The sequence below is a fragment of the Hippoglossus stenolepis genome, chromosome 10, assembly GCF_022539355.2.
Source record: "Hippoglossus stenolepis isolate QCI-W04-F060 chromosome 10, HSTE1.2, whole genome shotgun sequence".
Lineage (NCBI taxonomy): Eukaryota > Metazoa > Chordata > Actinopteri > Pleuronectiformes > Pleuronectidae > Hippoglossus > Hippoglossus stenolepis.
In genome coordinates, this window is record NC_061492.1 from 15,707,274 (window position 1) to 15,726,179 (window position 18,906).

At 41.4% G+C, this 18,906-nt stretch overlaps 2 protein-coding genes and 1 long non-coding RNA gene across 3 annotated transcripts; 2 read left to right on the forward strand and 1 right to left on the reverse strand.

Moving 5' to 3' along the window:
* The first annotated feature begins 1,804 nt into the window (after positions 1–1,804).
* Positions 1,805–7,821, forward strand: c10h14orf28 (chromosome 10 C14orf28 homolog). Its single transcript, XM_035168059.2, has 5 exons — positions 1,805–2,146; positions 2,403–2,927; positions 4,939–5,028; positions 5,116–5,250; positions 6,711–7,821. Exons 1-5 carry the CDS (start codon positions 2,067–2,069, stop codon positions 6,892–6,894), a joined length of 1,014 nt encoding a protein of 337 aa, XP_035023950.1. The 5' UTR covers positions 1,805–2,066; the 3' UTR covers positions 6,895–7,821.
* Positions 7,822–7,895: 74 nt separating this feature from the next.
* On the reverse strand, positions 7,896–16,018 carry LOC118116373 (kelch-like protein 28). The gene is made up of 6 exons (XM_035168058.2): positions 15,866–16,018; positions 14,844–15,104; positions 14,129–14,766; positions 13,547–13,990; positions 11,523–11,731; positions 7,896–11,386 (listed from the first exon to the last, which is right to left on the reverse strand). The coding sequence occupies exons 2-6, from the start codon at positions 15,102–15,104 to the stop codon at positions 11,223–11,225; spliced, it is 1,716 nt and encodes a 571-aa protein (XP_035023949.1). The 5' UTR covers positions 15,866–16,018; the 3' UTR covers positions 7,896–11,222.
* Positions 16,019–17,395: 1,377 nt separating this feature from the next.
* On the forward strand, positions 17,396–18,374 carry LOC118117065. The gene is made up of 3 exons (XR_004697724.2): positions 17,396–17,514; positions 17,607–17,758; positions 18,180–18,374. It is a non-coding gene; the product is annotated as an uncharacterized LOC118117065 (long non-coding RNA).
* The last annotated feature ends 532 nt before the right edge of the window (positions 18,375–18,906 follow it).

The following is an 18,906-nucleotide window of genomic DNA, read 5'->3' on the forward strand; positions in this document are numbered from 1 at the left end:
AATGACGGCTAGTGGAAGCTATTGACCAATAGCATTACAGGGGTGACTGCACAGTCTCTTAAAGCTGTATTACCTGGTTTATAAAGCTTTATCAGACACATAACTTACCCACTTAGTTGTATGTCCCTGGTAAAAGTAAAAGTGTGTCTCTGTCAAATCTGTTTTACATTTGGAGGTTTGACTTTAATTAACATGATTTATAGATGAGTACAAAAGAAAAGCAATTACCTCTTTGCAATTATCCCTGTGCATTATTCTACCTCATGCAGGGAATTTTAACTATTTTTATTAGTTTAAATATATTCAAGGCAACAATACAACTCATAAGTCAGTTTTCCACTAAAAGGCTTTTCAGCAGACAATAACTATCTATCTATCTATCTATCTATCTATCTATCTATCTATCTATCTATCATCTCTCTCTCTCTATCTATCTATTTCTCTCTCTCTCTCTCTCTCTCTCTCTCTCTCTCTCTCTCTATATATATATATATATATATATATATATATATATATATATATATATATCTGTCTATCTATCTATCATCTCTCTCTCTCTCTCTTTCTATCTATCTATCTCTCTCTCTCTCTATCTCTCTATCTCTATCTCTATATCTCTCTATTTATCTATCTATCTTTCTATCTATCTATCTATCTATCTATCTATCTATCTGTCTATCCATCTTTCTATCTATATCTCTCTCTATCTATCCATCTCCCTCCCTCCCCTCATCTCTCTCTCTCTATTTCTCTATTTATCTATCTTTCTATCTATCTCTATCTATCTTTCTATCTTTCTTCTTCTATCTATCTATCTATCTATCTATCTATCTATCTGTCTATCCATTTCCCTCCCTTTCGCTCTCTCTCGCTCGCTCTCTCTATCTAACTCTCTCTCTCTCTCTCTCCATCTATCTATCTATCGATCGATCTATATATCTACCTATCACTCTCTATCTATCTATCTATCTATCTATCGCAAAACAAAGGAGCTGATCGTGGACTACAGGAAGAGACAAGGAGTAGAACACGCCCCCCTCTCCATCAACGGGACTACGGTGGAGCGAGTCAGCAGCTTCAGGTTCCTCGGGGTCCACATCAGTGATGACCTGACCTGGACCAACCACACAGACTCCATCAGGAAGACGGCCAGACAGCGGCTCTTCTTCCTCCGCAGGCTGCGGAGGCTCAACATGGAAGCCAGGATTCTCTGCAACTTCTACAGGTGCACCATAGAGAGCATCCTGACTGGCTGCATCACCGCCTGGTACGGCAGCTGCACCGCCCTCAACCGTAAGGCTTTACAGAGGGTGGTGAGGTCTGCCCAGCACATCACCAGGACGGAGCTACCATCCATGGAGGACCTCTACACCCAGCGGTGTAGGAAGAAGGCCAACCGGATCATTAAAGATCCCTTTCACCCCAGCCATAAACTGTTCTGCCTGCTGCCGTCTGGCCGACGGTACCGCAGCATCCGGGCCCGCACCACCAGACTCAGAGACAGTTTCATCCCCCAGGCCATAAGACTTTTAAACTCCTCCAATCTGTCATAACTCTGCACCTTAGCATATTTGCACATTGCATATTTGCACTATTGCACACACTTGCACTATTGTTTTTCTTTTTCTTTAGGTGTATATATATATTTAGATATGTATATTTTATTTTAAATTTTAAATTTTGATTGAGCATTGTTATAAGAGAGCCTGTGACCCAAGCATTTCATTGCAAGCGACTGCTTAATGTTATCGTTGTGCATATGACAATAAACTCTTGAATCTTGAATCTTGAATCTATCTATCTATCTATCTATCTCACACAGAAGAGGGTGTAATTGCGCAGAGAGCCAGCAGGGGGCAGCACTGTATGTCCACAGCCCTCCTATGACCTGTCAGCAGCAGCAGCAGTGTTTATGTTCCTGGGCCTGACGTGACGTTCACTGCAGGTTTGTTTTGAGGCCAGCGGAGGTGTCATCATTCACACTGTCATTAGAAAGAGCTAGAAAACACTACACTCGTTTATCTGACGTTCACTCCGACGTGAGACATGAAGAAACACCGGGAGCTATGGAAAGTACATGTTGTGTCCTGAGCGACAACGAAGAGCTGCAAACACGAAACACCGAGAACAACCCCCACTCCGAGAGGTAAGTTGGTAGCAAGATGCTAATTGGTCACACAGGAAGGTTTGGGGGCTCTGTGTATTTCCTGGAGGATGTGTGGGCGTTACTTGTCCCTGCCAGGGCTTTGTTTTGTCACTGTGAGCTAACTCCATGTAGCTGTTTGCACATAGTCTGTTTACGTTGCTCCGCCCACTCTCAAAACTGCACCAGCACTACACCGCTGCTACAAACTAAACCTCATCCACATTTAAGCTAACTCGCGTGCATCATGTGTCTTTAGGTCCAAGACGCTGTTTGAGGAAATCCGAGCCTCCATCAACAACAATGACAAGGAGGACCGCTCCTTCTGGAGGCCCGTGCTCCCCTGGGGCGGCGTCTTCACCATCAAGGCGGGACGAAAAGCCATATCATGCACCCCCCTGTACGTCAAAATCAACCTGAAGAACACCTGCACCATCGACGGCTTCCTCATGATCCTCTACGTGATCCTGCGGGACAACCAGGGCTTCCCCCGGGAGCTGGCTGTCTTCCTGGGCAAGCAGTTCGTGGAGTGTTTCCTCTACCTGATGGACTCCTGCGATTACACCACCGTGAAGATGCTGTGGATCTGGGATAGGATGTCCAAGAGACAGTACCGCTCCGAGGTCCACCAGGCGGCGTTGGAGATCGACCTGTTCGGCAACGAGCACGAGAACTTCACAAAGAACTTGAAGAACCTCATGTCCACCATTCAGGAGAGCCTGTGCACCAACTGGAGCTGCCCAGCGCGCTTCCAGGAGTTCATCAAGACCACCATCAACATCAGGTATACTGCACACAGACAGTGTAATATAACATCAGGTATACTGCACACAGACAGTGTAATATAACATCAGGTATACTGCACACAGACAGTGTAATATAACCTCAGGTATACTGCACACAGACAGTGTAATATAACATCAGGTATACTGCACACAGACAGTATAATATAACATCAGGTATACTGCAGACAGTATAATAACACGGTATACTGCAAATTACACTAAATGTAACACAGGTATACTGCCAGAGACAGTATAATGTAACATCAGGTATACTGCACACAGACAGTATAATGTAACATCAGGTATACTGCACACAGACAGTATAATGTAACATCAGGTATACTGCACAGAGACAGTATAATATAACATCAGGTATACTGCACACAGACAGTATAATGTAACATCAGGTATACTGCACAGAGACAGTATAAAGGTATACTGCACGAGACAGTATAATGTAACATCAGGTATACTGCACACAGACAGTATAATGTAACATCAGGTATACTGCACAGAGACAGTATAATGTAACATCAGGTATACTGCACACAGATAAATAACACAGACAGTATAATGTAACATCAGGTATACTGCACAGAGACAGTATAATATAACATCAGGTATACTGCACAAAGACAGTGTAATATAGCATCAGGTATACTGCACACAGACAGTGTCATATAACATCAGGTATACTGCACACAGACAGTATAATATAACATCAGGTATACTACACACAGACAGTATAATGTAACATCAGGTATACTGCACAGAGACAGTATAATGTAACATCAGGTATACTGCACAGAGACAGTATAATATAACATCAGGTATACTGCACACAGACAGTGTAATATAACATCAGGTATACTGCACACAGACAGTGTAATATAACATCAGGTATACTGCACACAGACAGTACAATATAACATCAGGTATACTGCACAGAGACAGTATAATATAACATCAGGTATACTGCACACAGACAGTATAATGTAACATCAGGTATACTGCACACAGACAGTATAATATAACATCAGGTATACTGCACAGAGACAGTATAATATAACATCAGGTATACTGCACACAGACAGTATAATATAACATCAGGTATACTACACACAGACAGTATAATGTAACATCAGGTATACTGCACAGAGACAGTATAATGTAACATCAGGTATACTGCACAGAGACAGTATAATGTAACATCAGGTATACTGCACAGAGACAGTATAATGTAACATCAGGTATACTGCACACAGACAGTATAATATAACATCAGGTATACTACACACAGACAGTATAATGTAACATCAGGTATACTGCACAGAGACAGTATAATGTAACATCAGGTATACTGCACAGAGACAGTATAATGTAACATCAGGTATACTGCACACAGACAGTATAATGTAACATCAGGTATACTGCACACAGACAGTATAATGTAACATCAGGTATACTGCACACAGACAGTATAATATAACATCAGGTATACTGCACACAGACTGTATAATATAACATCAGGTATACTGCACACAGACTGTAATGTAACATCAGGTATACTGCACACAGACAGTATAATATAACATCAGGTATACTGCACACAGACTGTAATATACCATCAGGTATACTGCACACAGACAGTGTAATATACCATCAGGTATACTACACACAGACAGTACAATACAACATCAGGTATACTGCACACAGGCAGTGTAATACAACATCAGGTATACTGCACACAGGCAGTACAATAACCTGATGCTACAGTCACAAGATGGACAACGTGTCTACACTTCCTCCCATGGTCCAGAAATTAAGCCAAAAGATGCTGCCATCCTGATTTTTGTCCCTTGATGTACTAAACTGTAATAACCTCAACCTGGATGCATTCCCTGCTGCCTCACTTTCTTTTAAAAGAGATATTTTCCTTAGGTCAAATCCTGAATGGAGTGTTGTTGGATTTACATTTCTTTTAATGTCATTCTCACATTTTTCCACCAGCCCTCCTCATGAGCTGCCTCACAGAGACCCCATTCAGTCGGCCGTGGACGAGTTCCTCTGCCCCAAGCTCCTACTCTGCTCAGAACTGGGGTGAGAAGCGAGGAAGACGTTCGTGACCCTCTGACTCGGTTCAGTCTTATTCCACTTCTGTGACCGATTGTTCGTCTTGTGTTACAGGTGTGATGGTCTGAGGGAGTTCTCTCAGAGGGTCTTCTGCCACGGACCCCCACCCTTTGTCATTCTGAACATGCAGCGGTGGAAGTCAGAGGAGTTGTCCTACGTTCCATACCACTTGGCTCTCTGTCAGCACAGGTATGTTTGGTGTACAGCAGCGTGCGTCCGCCTCACTGTGGCGCAAATCACTATCACATGAACTCCCACTGCACTGACCTAGTATTATGGCTTTGGCACAGGGGCCATGTTTTCAGTTTTTAGGCAGAGATATAAAAACTATTTAAGCGTCATAAAAGGAGGCTAAAAACAGTAGTAAATGGTAAATGAAAGCGCATTGATAGTTAATTTTTGAAAATATTTTCATGTTTTTAGGAGTAATAGACAAAGAATGATTGCATCAACTATGCTGGGGTTCCTATGGACTTAAAAGGGTTACCGCAGGGTCTTGGAAAGTTCAATAATCTGAATTCTAGGCCCTAAAAAATACCTTGAATATTTTAAAATGTTACATAATAGGTTATGTTAATTATGTAAACATTCATTTAATGCTACTTCTGTCATGCTTTAAAATAATTTTCTTCTATTTATTCATTTATTTTGTGAGAAATGTTTTGGCGGCCTGCATAGTTTGCAATATCTCTCTGTGTTGTTTTAGTTCTTTCTCAACTGATATACAGATATTAGCACTTACAATTACAGCTATAATAAAACTACAAACAAGACCAACATGGAACTGATAATTGAGTCTATAAGCACCCTGGTCAGAAAACATCTGAGAACACTCTGCTTGGCTGTGGTAAATACTATGGATACCTACTATTGATATCTGCCTGTAGTTTGAGAGATGGCCTTTCGAGGTTTATTGTTACTTCACTTTATTAACCTTTAGTTACAGGGACGTGCAAGTAATTCTGGGACCCCGATGTTCCTTCTTATCTGTCGTACATGACTTAAACTTCATGCATTAAGGTCTGAAATCTTAAATCTAACTTGATGAAACCTGTATAAATATTTTTGAAAGACAGTGTTAAAATAATGGTTAATTAAAACTCTTGCTAATTAAAGTGCAAACTCCTTTAAAAAAAAAACTACTACGTTTCTAGCTGCTGGCTTTGGACTTAATAATGTGAAAAAAAGATGCAAGGATGTTGAACACTGTTGTGATAGTGTTGCAGCTCTGGCAGCTGAGGTTTTTGTGGAATAAATCTCGGAGGTAGATGACATGGGGTTAAATACATGTTTAATGCATCAAAGGATGCTTGATGTTACACCAAGCAGCAGCTGCCACATTTGTAGAGGACTTCAGAATCCATTGTGTGCACTGCCTTTATAATATGGCGGGGTTATGTACATGTCACCGCAACACCTCTGACACACCCACCAAACGAAAGAAAATGTACCTCCATTCCTGTTGAATGCTGTTTTCGAGTAAACATGTCGCTCAATCCGGAAAATCATACCAAAATGGTGTAAAACGTTTTGATATTGAACGTGCCCCAGCTGTCATTAAACCAGAGAGACCAGATGCAGGTAACTTTGATACCACCTTTATCACAACATTAAAGAGAAAAACCTCCTGTGTCCTCTTCTCTTCACAGGTACTTACTTGAGGGCGCCACACTCTTCAACAAGGAGGAGCATCACTACTCTGCAGCCTTCCAGATGGACGGCTGCTGGATGCACTATGACGGATTGAGGAGCGACAATCTGATCTTGTTACACAAGCCCCCCGAGCTCTTGCTGCTGTCCTCTCTGGTCTACATCCGTGCCTCCGAGAAGTGAACTGTACGGAAAGATGGACGATGAGCAGGAGAAGCACTAAGCATAAGAGTGAAAGCATTCAATCACCATTCCTATGATTATTTTGATATGACCCCATGTTTGGCATTACATGATTGTAGCCATTTCCCTCTACTTATCGCATCATTTGAATCTTTTAGTATTTCCCGTCAGCATTTGCTTACTGTTGGCTGTGAGAGTGCTGAATGACATGCTTCATTTCACCTGAATGCTTGCAGCAAGCTCACCGTGCAAAATGAAAGTTACTTAACTCTTTTTAGGGGCATGCTTGGAATCCAAGAATATAATGGACTATAATAGTTCTGGGTTGATAATCATAAATGACCATATCGATGAATAATGCACATTGTGTGAATTATCTGCCACAAACAAGGGACTGATTTGATTTTAAAAACATCATGGCTGTTAAATTCATCACAACATGAGGGGGCATTTTCTATTAAGGAGATTACATTAGCCGTGTACCACATTTGTACAGTTTTGTAAGTGTTTTGAACTCTACATTTATGCATATCAGCCCTTGCTCAAATTGAACTGGTGCTTTTTGTATGTACACTGTGGTGTGAGGGTCAGAAACAAGGTGAAGGTCCCTGTCAGGTTAACAGGTCAGCTTTTGTTTCTTACCATGTTTGGGTTGAGTGAATGTTAAAGTACAATTGTACATTTAAATGTTACTTGTTTGGCTTCCAGGCCACTAAGCTGGCAGCATTGACTCAGCATATACTGCATTCTCCTCCACAGAAGATATTACTTTTTATAACTTTAAAAAGAATTGTTGGTGTCACACGGTGCCTCTGCCAATGAGAGTTAGTATGTAAGTGAGCTCTGTTGAGCATAATTCCTTTATCAAGGCAATTTTTTCTATGCAAACGTTGTCTTTAAAATGAAAAATACAAATATTTTGGCCTACGTGTGTATTGATTTATTGTGTTGCATGTATGAACAGAGTGGATGAGGATCAAAAGAGCCACATAACAGCAGAGTACCTTTTAAGGCAGGCATTTTATTTTTAAACTGGGTACAACTGCACCACACAAACTGACTAGAATGTATGTAAAATGTCTTCAATCAAAAACATGGTCAAAATGTGAAAAGCTACCGTTTTTTCTACACCTAAGGTTATCTTGTACTTCCAGTATTAATCCACAGGATATAAAATTCAAGATCGCCGTCACCTCACTACTCCGGACACACGATGGGGGGGGGGGAAACGTAAAAGAAGCAGAGTGGTCATTTGGCTAAACATTGACATCAGTTTCAAAAAGGATTTTTTTTTTCTTTCAGACACAAACATTAAGAGTGGCAGGCCGTCGCAGACCAGGTGTTAGTCGTCGTCCATCTGCTCTCTTTGAACAAGCACTTTGGTGAGAGTGGTGGCAAAATTAAACAGGACATTGGTTAGTTAGGCCGTAACAAAAAAATACACACACAAACTCAACTTTAAACACGCCTTCCTTTTGCAGATTAACGTTTGCAGCTTTTCATCAGCCTTGCTCTAAAAGTAGTAGTTAGTATACACCTCAGATGATCATGACATTACACGTAACATTGACGCTAGCTGAACCATGGCGGCAGCACATAATCACGCCTGCATGATTTGTGCTGTGATAAAGAGACATAACAAAATCCATTACAGTAGACAAAAACAAAAAATCTGGTTACAGAACATAAACAATACAAATCATAAATACGAATAAAAGAAGTCATTCACATCTTCATAAAATAATTATGCAGGAACATACATCAGTTTGCTTATACTCCACATGGTGATGCAAACAATCTGCGACAGACAAAGTCTCACCAGTGACACTCTGACCAACATACAAGGCAAATGTCATTAAAGTGGAAGAGCACATGTCCTGTGGGCTGTTTACATGACCGGTACATGGTAAAAACTGCTGATTATCAGTATTTTCATGTGTATACTTCAGTTTGGCCACCAATTCATTAAATTGTGAGCTATCCATTAGAATCTAGATAAATAAACATATGCCTTGTACAAAATTAAACAGCATGCACAACAAAATGACAACACAAAATGTCTGGTAAGATGAGGCAAAAATCAATGGTACCAAAAGTGACTGGACAGACATGCCATGTGGGGAGGGGGTTCAACAATATGAAATGCCTTGGCTTTTTAAAAGAGACAAACACAAAACACACTCGCCGTCCACACACGGAACAGGAAATAATATTATTGCATTTTCTAAATGCCATCAACCTAAATTATAAAACATGTACAAATTACAATATGTATCAAATAGTTTGGTAAGTGCAATGCAGAGCTTGGTTTTAAGTTTCCATGTATGTGCAAACCTCAGTGCACAAAGCAACTCAAAACTAGACTTGAATGTCGACAGTGACTCAACAAAGTGGCACCACGAGTAGTCGTTTCCTAGTCTGGCACCCCCTCTATTGCTGTGCGTCGCTTGACCTTTCTGTCAGTGGACCCCGAGGCTGCACAGAGCGACACCTTCAGCCAGCCTGGGGTCATAACACACACCCAGACGAGCACTCGGACTCAGCTAATCAGGTCTCTCTCCCAGGACACAGGACTGGTGACAGTGACGACTTGGCTAACACAGCCCATGGTGCTTTGTCTTCCATATCCATGACAGTATGGAAGAATGTGATGCTAATACATTAGCAATAATTAAGTGTTTCAATTCAAAGAGGGATGCAGTTTCTGCCCCTAGGGGTCAGACAAACGGAGAGAAAAAAAATAAGAAGGTGCATGTTTTGGCACTTTACATGAAACTGTGAACCAATGACCTCAAACCTGATCTTACACGCGAGACCATTGCCACGTGTTTGGTAGCAGGTTGGCGAGCATAAAGACTACTCACACACCTGATTGGAGGCGAGAGCTGAGAGTGACATTGTACTGGCAACAGGTGTTGAGACAAGGCAAAGCATGCTCATATCCTGCATTAGGGATCATGTGAAGAAAATAAATGCCTATAAAAACATAAATAATACCAAAAAAAATAAAATAGTGTTGATTTTTTTGGGGGGATTATGGGGGCAGAAGTTTGTGGTTGTCCAACCAAAGGACGTCCCTTTCAGTACGACTTCATTTTATTGCATGGTTGGGGGCCCATTTAGATTTTTAACGCATTTAAATGCACATAAATCAATATGATTAAACATGTAAAGCTGTAATGATGCAGAGATTGACCTAATTGTGTGAGGCAACACAGACAAACAGCTGAATCCTGAATCCTAAATATAGCACCAGTTGGTATCGTGTACAGACCAAAGGGTGAACATAGGGCCAAGGTCGATTACAACTATTGTGAAGAGTAGCAAGTGCATGACCCGACCTCAAGAGGCTGTAACAGAAGCTAGAACATGGGGATTCTTTTTTTTTTTTTTAACATGGCTCCAAGAATGACAGAGACTAGTGGCAAACACCGAGGAGAATTCGTCATTCACCTCTAAATTGACCCTTGGAATCAAACTACACACATTCACACACGCTAGTGACCCAGTGCAGAAAAAACATTTACAGGCAATGCACTAGAGGATATATTCATCTATATATTTCATTTTGACCATTTACAAGAGAGGAAAAAAGGCAGCCCTTTTTGAGAAAATATAAAGATTCCAACGTTTGTTTTGTGAAGCACTGATTTTGATGCAGAACTCGTGGGTCGCTGAGCCCGAGCATCAGTTCTGCACGTAAACACTCAGCAAAACAATCCTATCCGACATGCACTTACTCCTCGAGCATACACACGGACATACACACTAACATGGCCGACAACCACATATTTCATACAAGTACACAAGCGGTGTTCTACTAAAGTTTGAAGATATGGTTCCGTTTTGCAGCAGGGAAATTAACAAGAAAAAAAAAACTATTTAGGTGTTAAATGGTATGAAGGAAATAAAACACAAATGTGTGCTGACGTAACAGAATAATGAAGAAAAAAGTGACAAGATTTTTCCCACAATCCTCTGGGAAATGGCTCAGAGTCCTTATTGTGGTCCAGCAGCAGTAGAGCGGTCGTCTCCTTGTGCCTGTGACAACAGCCGTCCAACTCTCTTCCTTTCACATCCACGCAACTTCGTAGCTCTTCATCGCCGCAGCCATGTCTGTGGTCCCCCTCTCTCTCTCTCTCTACAGCCAGCTCGCCCAGCACATTGATCCACCCAGCAGGCTCTCTCACTCTCCTCTGGTGTTCCCATTGCTGTGCAGCGCTACTCTGCACCTGGAGGATGAATGTGGGACGGAGGAGGAGACAACAAAAAAGAAAAGTCTTCGTGTCTAAGTTCTCTTATTGGGTCCTAGCCGGCTGGGCCATGGGTCAAAGGGCAGTCAGGCCAAAGTTACAACGGCAGTACAACATGCCGCTTGAGTCCAACCAGCTGTCTGAGATGGGGTCATAGCGCTGGACAGTGTTCAGGTAAGACGACCCAGAGTGACCTCCCACCACATAGAGGTAGTTGTCCACAATGGCAGAGCCTACACCTGTAAAACAGCGATGTCACATGTGGCCAGTTAGAGGCATCATTCTCCTTTTATTCTATGCAATACTACCAGCAGATGCATTATATCCTCCAACAGTGGGTTTAATACTATAAGAATGAATAGGGCATGAACTCACCTGTGCGAGGTTCGTTCATCGGCCGACAGGCTGTCCACTGGTTCTGGTGTGGATCGTACCTCTCAATGCTGGACAGGTGTGACACTCCATTATGTCCACCAACCACAAATATGAAGCCGAGCATGACACCTACTCCAAAGTTGATCCTCTTATCTGCCATGGGGGCTACCATTTCCCAGGCATCCTTGCTGGGGTCGTACCGTTCCACGCTGCGCAGAACAAAATAACACAATGGTTAAAAATAAACGTCAGTTCATTCGAATAAGACATGTCACTTACAACTGGTGGTACAGAGCTGGGCAGACAGTTGTGGTTTTATGTGCTTTACATTTTTTAAGCTTTTAACCCTTATGTCAGATTATACTTTAACACATCAAGTTTTCAAAACAAACAATATTTACTCACATTGCATTACCACACCTCAAATCATGCACCATTAGATAATACATCTATCCATTATCTATACAGCACATCCTATGAGGGTCGCAGGGGGAGCTGGAGCCAATCCCAGCTGACATTGGGTGAGAGAAGGGGGACACCCTGGACAGATCTCCCAACATATAGGGACAAAAAACATTTAACACTCACATCTACGCTCAATTCTTCAATTAACCTAACATCAATCTGCTTGTCTTTGGACTGTGGCTAGCCAGAGTACCCCGAGAAAACCCACGCAGATATGGAGAGAACATGCCAAATGCACAGAAAGAACAAGTCAGGATTTGAAGAGGGAACCTTCTTGTTTTGAGGTGACACACCCGCAACATATTTGAAAATCTGTCAACAATCTGCAACCATCAGATAAGAAACCGTTACAGGGAATGAAGTTGCACATTTTGATTCAAGGATTTACTTAGATACTAATATCTTTGGTTATTCAGTAACTTGCAGTCCAAACAGTAACTGATATATTTCACAGCTCCCTGCAATACCCCAGCTTAAAACTGTAATGGACTTCCTATCATTGTCTGACTTCAAGTTTCTACAAACAAAATGTGTCCAAATATATGAACGTACAGACATGTACTGAAATAACAGCTGACGGAAAATAATATAAAAGGATGTGCATGTTTTGGAAAAGAGGTGTATATTTTAAGTTTATGAAATTTGGAGTAAATTGGCTATGATAAGCAAAAAACATCTGAACACACTTCAAAAGATGTTTCAAGAGCAGGAAACCTACACACGCACATTTTTTCAGCACTGTACTACATAAAAAGCAATAATTACTCAAAAGACTTATTTCAAACTACAGAGGGTAAGTGCTTAGTTTAGATGGTCTCATAAACACAGTCAAATGAAACCCTGGCAATGTGGGGTTGTTTTGCAGTGTGCTAGGACATACAAGCCACTGGGGGAAGAAAAGAAAAAAAAACAGTCCCCAAAGATTGTTTGTCCAAACACATTCTCCTGAGGAGTTTCAGGAGTCAAGGAAACGAGCAACAGAGACACGGCTCTCTAGAGATCTACAGCAACAACAGAGGTCTGAACTGGCAGCACACAGTCAGGCAGCCTCTCAGGGAAACTTCAGCAACCACTCACGCTCCGACTCCTCTTCACTCATTAACAGGTTCCTGGTCATTTTCTCAGAGACACTTGACATCCTTCACTTGATTGCCAGTTCTATTAAATAACTACAAGACCTTGAGAGAGAGTTGGATTCGGAGATCTCAGAGGGGTGACAAGCTTTTCACTGGGATCAAGGTCTATTTAAAATAAAAGGTGCGACAGAGCACCACAACCTTACAAAGCGTAGGTCAAATGTCATCTGTAGGATCAAAACAACGGTGAGTTGCAGGTTTTTGATTATATATGAAGAAACTGAGCTGCTACAGAATAAATGATTTTCACTTTTGTTAATTTTTTGGGGAATATAGTTTGCAGCATCTTCTCACTTCCATACAGGTTCATTAAACTCGTAATGTTCAGAACATCCCTACTGTATATTTTCATAAAACCCACAAGCAGATGACATTAATTTCAGCAGATCAAACAGGCATCATAACCATTCTCAGTGGATTTACCTGTTCATGTGGGCTGGGCCATAGCCTCCAATAGCATACACCATTCCATCCAGTACAGCAGTGGCGAAGCAGCTGCGGGACTTTGTCATGGGTGCCACCGGCTGCCACTCCTTCAACTTAGGGACGTATTTCTCCACCGACTGAAGGTAATACTGCCCGTCATAGCCCCCCAGGGCGTACAGCTCTCCGGCCAGCACCACCACCCCGAGGGTGCTGCGGCACTCGGCCATGCGCTCCACCGAGGACCAGGTGTTGCTTTCGGGGTCCCAGCTCTCCACTGTGCTCTCGTGTCTCCGATAGCTGATGCCCTGTCTCATGTGTGTGGCAATGCCTCCCACCACATATACCTTGTGGTCCAGCACTGCTACACCGAACTCATATCGTGGCACGCTGAGAGGGGCCAGTCCGATCCACGAATCTGTCTGAGGGAAATACATTTCCATGCTGCAAGAGAAAGGCAGAATCTGATTAGTCTGATCGCTTTTAAAAACAGATCATACCAAAGGCTTAGACAATACAGAAGTTTGGAAAGTTACCTTTATAACAGTGCTTAAATTATTATCCAGACATTATCATCATTACCTTTCTAGTGTGGCAAACAGTCCAGCCTTGCCTCCGACTGCAAGCAGCACCTTCGGAGCACACCTGGGCCGTGCGGACAAAACTGTCTGATAGGAAAGTCGGTGCTCTGGCATAAAATGATACTTTAGGGCCTCATTGAGCAGGTGCTTGCATGCGTGGTCATCTCGTATAAGGTGGTTGGCTTCATATAGGCGAGTGAGGAATTTGACGCTGAGGAGTGGAAGGCGAACGCAGTGCAGCAGCTGTGCCAGATGCTGCTGTCTCTCAGTTACATCATATTTGATCCACGATTCCAGGGCGTAAAATACAGTCTCCTCCGTGACTACCTTAAGGCAGTCATTGGACACAATTTCGTCCAACTCGGCCCTCGTCAGTTCAAAAAACTCCTCCGTCTGACAGACGTCCTCAAAGTTCTCACAGATGAACTTAGTTGCAGCCAGGCACAGATCGTGACAGCCATATGTCTCTGCAAAGCGAGAGATGCCTATACAGTTCCCAGCATCGAGCTGGCTCTCTAAGAAGGAGCAGCACTCCTTAAGTACTAGCTTAACCTGGAGTAAGTTGGCAGCCGGGAGCAAAGATTCCACCGTTTCCTGGGAGATAAACACAGTACCAGTGTAGGCATACTCTACGATGGCCTGCAACAGAAAGAGTAAACATGTCACATAAATAAAAACCAGTGAGTGCAGTTAATGACCGCCGGCTCCGAACATACCTGCAAGGCAGTCTCGTCGATGCACTGGAACTCCACCTCAGAGGTCTCCTTCTCGGACAGGTTACCCGTGAACATGGCCTTGAAGTAAGGACTTATGCTGGCCAGCACTACTTTGTGGGCATGGATCTTGGCATCGCCCACACGCAGGACAATGTCACATAGTTCATGATCCTGCCGCAGGAGCTGGAGGCCTTGCAGCAGCTGCTCCGAGTGAGGCCGTGTGAGACTGGCAAACATGTAGGATTGGTCCTGCTGGTCCATCTGCGAGGAGGGGTCCACACATTAGTGCAGTGTTGACATTGCGATTTAGTGAGATCTTTTAGATTTACTGACATGTAGCTGGAAATTAAGCAGCGGCCATCCTGACCACAAGCCCAGAGTAAACACAGATCTGTGCGACATGACACAATAACAACACGTGTATGACTCATTCAGGGATGTTTTGAAGTAACACGGTGGTAAATCAGACGTGTTCTGTTCGCTGTCCTCCAAGGAGCATGATCTTCTTAATCCAATGCTAACGCGGCTTAAAGTTAACCAGTCGTACCGGCCAGAAAGCAAATAACTAACCGGTTAGCCTCAAATCTACTGTCTATTTGCATTTATGCTTAATGACATCCAGAAACAGACCGGTAACGGTTTGTTGTCTGGGGCCTTGGCTTGATTTCTGTACACGGCGGGTCCACAACTCGCTAGCTACCACTTAGCTTCACATCAGCGGACAGCTAATACAGCTACCACACTTTTTGCCCAGAAACAAAATCCCGCGGATGTCATGTCTACATTGACATTCATGTCGCCGTCATAGTGTCAACAACGTCCGACTCCATCAAATACACGGCGCCGACATCTGCTCCATTGCATTGCAGTGAGCGCACGTTAGCTGCTAAAAATAAACACGGTTACTGTGGCTAGCTGCATCATTGATTGATATACAGTAACATGGCTGACAGACACTAAACGTGACTCCACAGCTCAGCTTCACTTCACATGCACGCAGCGCCACACGCAGAGGGACAAACCTGTAGCCTGTGGTCCGTCTTTAGCGCCGCTGGAAAGGTAACGACGGGTTTTGCAGCGTCGGAGTTCAGCGGCGGCGGCGACGAGTGGGGACCCCGGGCGGCGATGAGGAAAACAACCAGCTACCACAGTGAAGCTAAGCTCACAGCTACCGAGCAGCTTTTATACGAACCAGCCATGAGAGGAGCACACCCACTTCCGCTGCCTTCAAAATAAAACCACGCAGCCACTGCTCCATGTTTCACACGCAGTAAAAGTGTCAGAATCCGTTTATGATCTATGGTTCTAATGTACAAACTTCAGCAGTGTTTTCATTTTTAGAGGAAGAACAACACTGTCCAATAGACCCGATTCATAACAACAGTGTAATGGGATACGAGTCCCTAATGCACATTTATTGTAAAGTGGAAGTTCAAGATAATTAGATAAAATACTAATATTATTATCTAATTTGCTAATTTCTCAGTATCTCTAGATGTTATACAGTGGATAAAAAAATATATTTGACCCAGAAATAATAAGTAATACAAGTATTATGTTTTAAAGTAAGTGAAGGATGTCGGAAGTGGGCTTTTACTTTCATTGCTCTTTTCATTCATAAAAGTGATTCAATAACAACATGAATGATATATTATTTATGATATAATATTATTTATTCAATAACTAAATCAAACGTTCTAAAAAGTTACAGGGTTTTAATGACAATATAAATAAATATATGATTATTGACAATATAATATCATATATTTGTAATATTATATATCAGTAGTTATAACTTTATTAACAATATTTTATTAAATATTAATCATGTGTAATATTATGATATCATATACGATATATATATGAATGAAGGTGTTACATATAATATGATTTTATACGATAAGATTTTTGTTGTATTATTATATTGAACAAAATTTGAATATGAATTCTATAGTACATATAAAACTAATTGGGGTAATTTATTTTAAAGTGGAAGTTGAAAATATTAACATAAAATATATAAATGTATCATGTCCTGCATTAATAAATATATTTTGCAAATGTAGCAATTACTCTAGATGATAAGCAGTGGAGTAAAATGTTAAATGTATTTTAATTAACATTTTCTGAAACAATAAAAAAGATATTATGTATGAAGTTGCACAATTTTAAATCAAAGAAAGGATATGATAAGAGTTATTTTTCTTCGATTTGAATAAGAATTTTATAGTAAAATTGGAAATTTTGTAAACTGGATTCATTTTTCATTTACATTTTCTGAAATAATTTGAGGTATTGGTACCCCTGAGATGACATATCAGTGGTTTAAAGTCGAAAAACTACTGCAATGTGTTTTTCCATGACCCCTCTTCTGCCTCTCTCTGGAGCTCCAGACACAGCAGGCTGTTTTTCGCCTGCCTCATTAATTATTTATGAGGCCCTCCTCTGAGTGACACACGACCAGGCCTATCACCGGTCTCATTCTGGAGCATTGCAGACCACTCCAGCAAACACAAATGGAGACAACAACAGCTGAGAGTCACGTTATTATGTTTGGATACAGCTGTAGAAGACCAGGTTACAGTCCTCTTTCCTCTACAGGTGCAGCTGTGGTAATGATGCCATGATGACAACAGAAAGAGAGAATATGCTGCAGGGAGACACACACACGGTATATTCTCAAATAATAATAACAGTAACCTTCACTGTAGCCAAAGTCTTTACGTTGTGGTACCAAAGTTTCTTATTTTTTCTGCTCATCAGGTTCTTAGGAGAATGAAGCAGCTTCAGTCCCCCACAATCTGCATGACAGAGCATCCTGGCCTGGAAACTGTGTGCTTCACTGTCTACTCTCTGCAAAATGCACACAACTTTTATCGGGCTGACTATTGACCTTTGATGCTCAGGCTATACCGGTAAGTTAGTAATTATTTCATAATTAATCATTCAACTTAATTTGTATAGAACCTTTCACACAAAAATGCAGCTCAAAGTGCTTTACATACAAAATAGATACAAAATAAAAACATGTTAAAATGTATTTCATATAAGAGAAGATTTTATAAAACATAACAGGTTAAATTATGTTTAAAAGAAAAGGACATAAAATATATTTTAAAATACAGAAAAACTGAAAAAGAAAATGATAAAAAAGATTATAAACTGATTATTAGTTATGTTAACTTCACTTGATGAAATGAAACATTTGAGGCACTTGTATTCAGTAGAAAAATTACTTTATTACAGAAAATAAACAGTAAAAGACACACATGTTGGTGTTTAGAAAAGACTTTGATCTAAATGTAGAAAATGTATTAATACAAAAATATTTGTCAGCTTTTGTCAGCTGCTGCTGGGGCCATCTTGGGAGAAAGGTGAGGTTTGTCATTCCCTCGTGTGAAGTCCTCACCATACGCGAGGAGTTCCCTGGTGATGGCGACAGTTACGTTGTCTTCAGACCGCCCCTCGACGGAAACGACTGACACAACCAGCGATGACCTCTTCTTTTGGTAGTCTCTCGAACTGAGAGGACAGCAGCTCATTTTATTTATGTAAATTGATTTACTTTGTAATAAAAAAATATTTTGGTATGTTAGCGTATGTTTGCCCTGTTCTGACTGTCTTTGCTGTGCAGTGCCTCTTCTTTGCCTTAGGATATTTTATTTTATAGATCTCAATTAGATCTCTAGATTTCCATTAATTCATTGATTATCAGATGAAATTCTTTATAAATGTGGTCACATGATTCTTACATTGTAAAAGTCCCCCCGTAAAATATAGATTTACAAATAATTTGGATTTAAATGACATTAACTATACAATACATTATATATTTCTTATCTGCAAAACATCCGATGAAAGGGAAGATGACATCCTTTGAGGCAAAAGTAGGACAACACTGTGGAATGCCTCCAAAAGATAAGGGGGGGTTCTGAGGCTGGACTGGTACCGGTACCGGCTGGGCTGGGCTCAGAGAAGAGTGCGGGGTCAATTGTACGTCATACTCGCCCGGAAGTATGAAAGGAGCCGTTTCAATTACATATGTCTTGGAATGGACTAAGTG

What these genes read in the sequence shown, in the direction of transcription:
- c10h14orf28 (XM_035168059.2), top strand. Translation starts at nt 2,067, where the DNA reads ATGGAAAGTACATGTTGTGTCCTGAGCGACAACGAAGAGCTGCAAACA. An exon ending in AACAACCCCCACTCCGAGAG is followed by an intron (nt 2,147 to 2,402) that starts GTAAGTTGGTAG and finishes ATGTGTCTTTAG; the next exon opens with GTCCAAGACGCTGTTTGAGG. An exon ending in CTACTCTGCTCAGAACTGGG is followed by an intron (nt 5,029 to 5,115) that starts GTGAGAAGCGAG and finishes CTTGTGTTACAG; the next exon opens with GTGTGATGGTCTGAGGGAGT.
- LOC118116373 (XM_035168058.2), bottom strand. Translation starts at nt 15,104, where the DNA reads ATGGACCAGCAGGACCAATCCTACATGTTTGCCAGTCTCACACGGCCT. An exon ending in GGCCCAGCCCACATGAACAG is followed by an intron (nt 11,732 to 13,546) that starts GTAAATCCACTG and finishes TGTTCTGCGCAG; the next exon opens with CGTGGAACGGTACGACCCCA. An exon ending in GATGAACGAACCTCGCACAG is followed by an intron (nt 11,387 to 11,522) that starts GTGAGTTCATGC and finishes GCTGTTTTACAG; the next exon opens with GTGTAGGCTCTGCCATTGTG.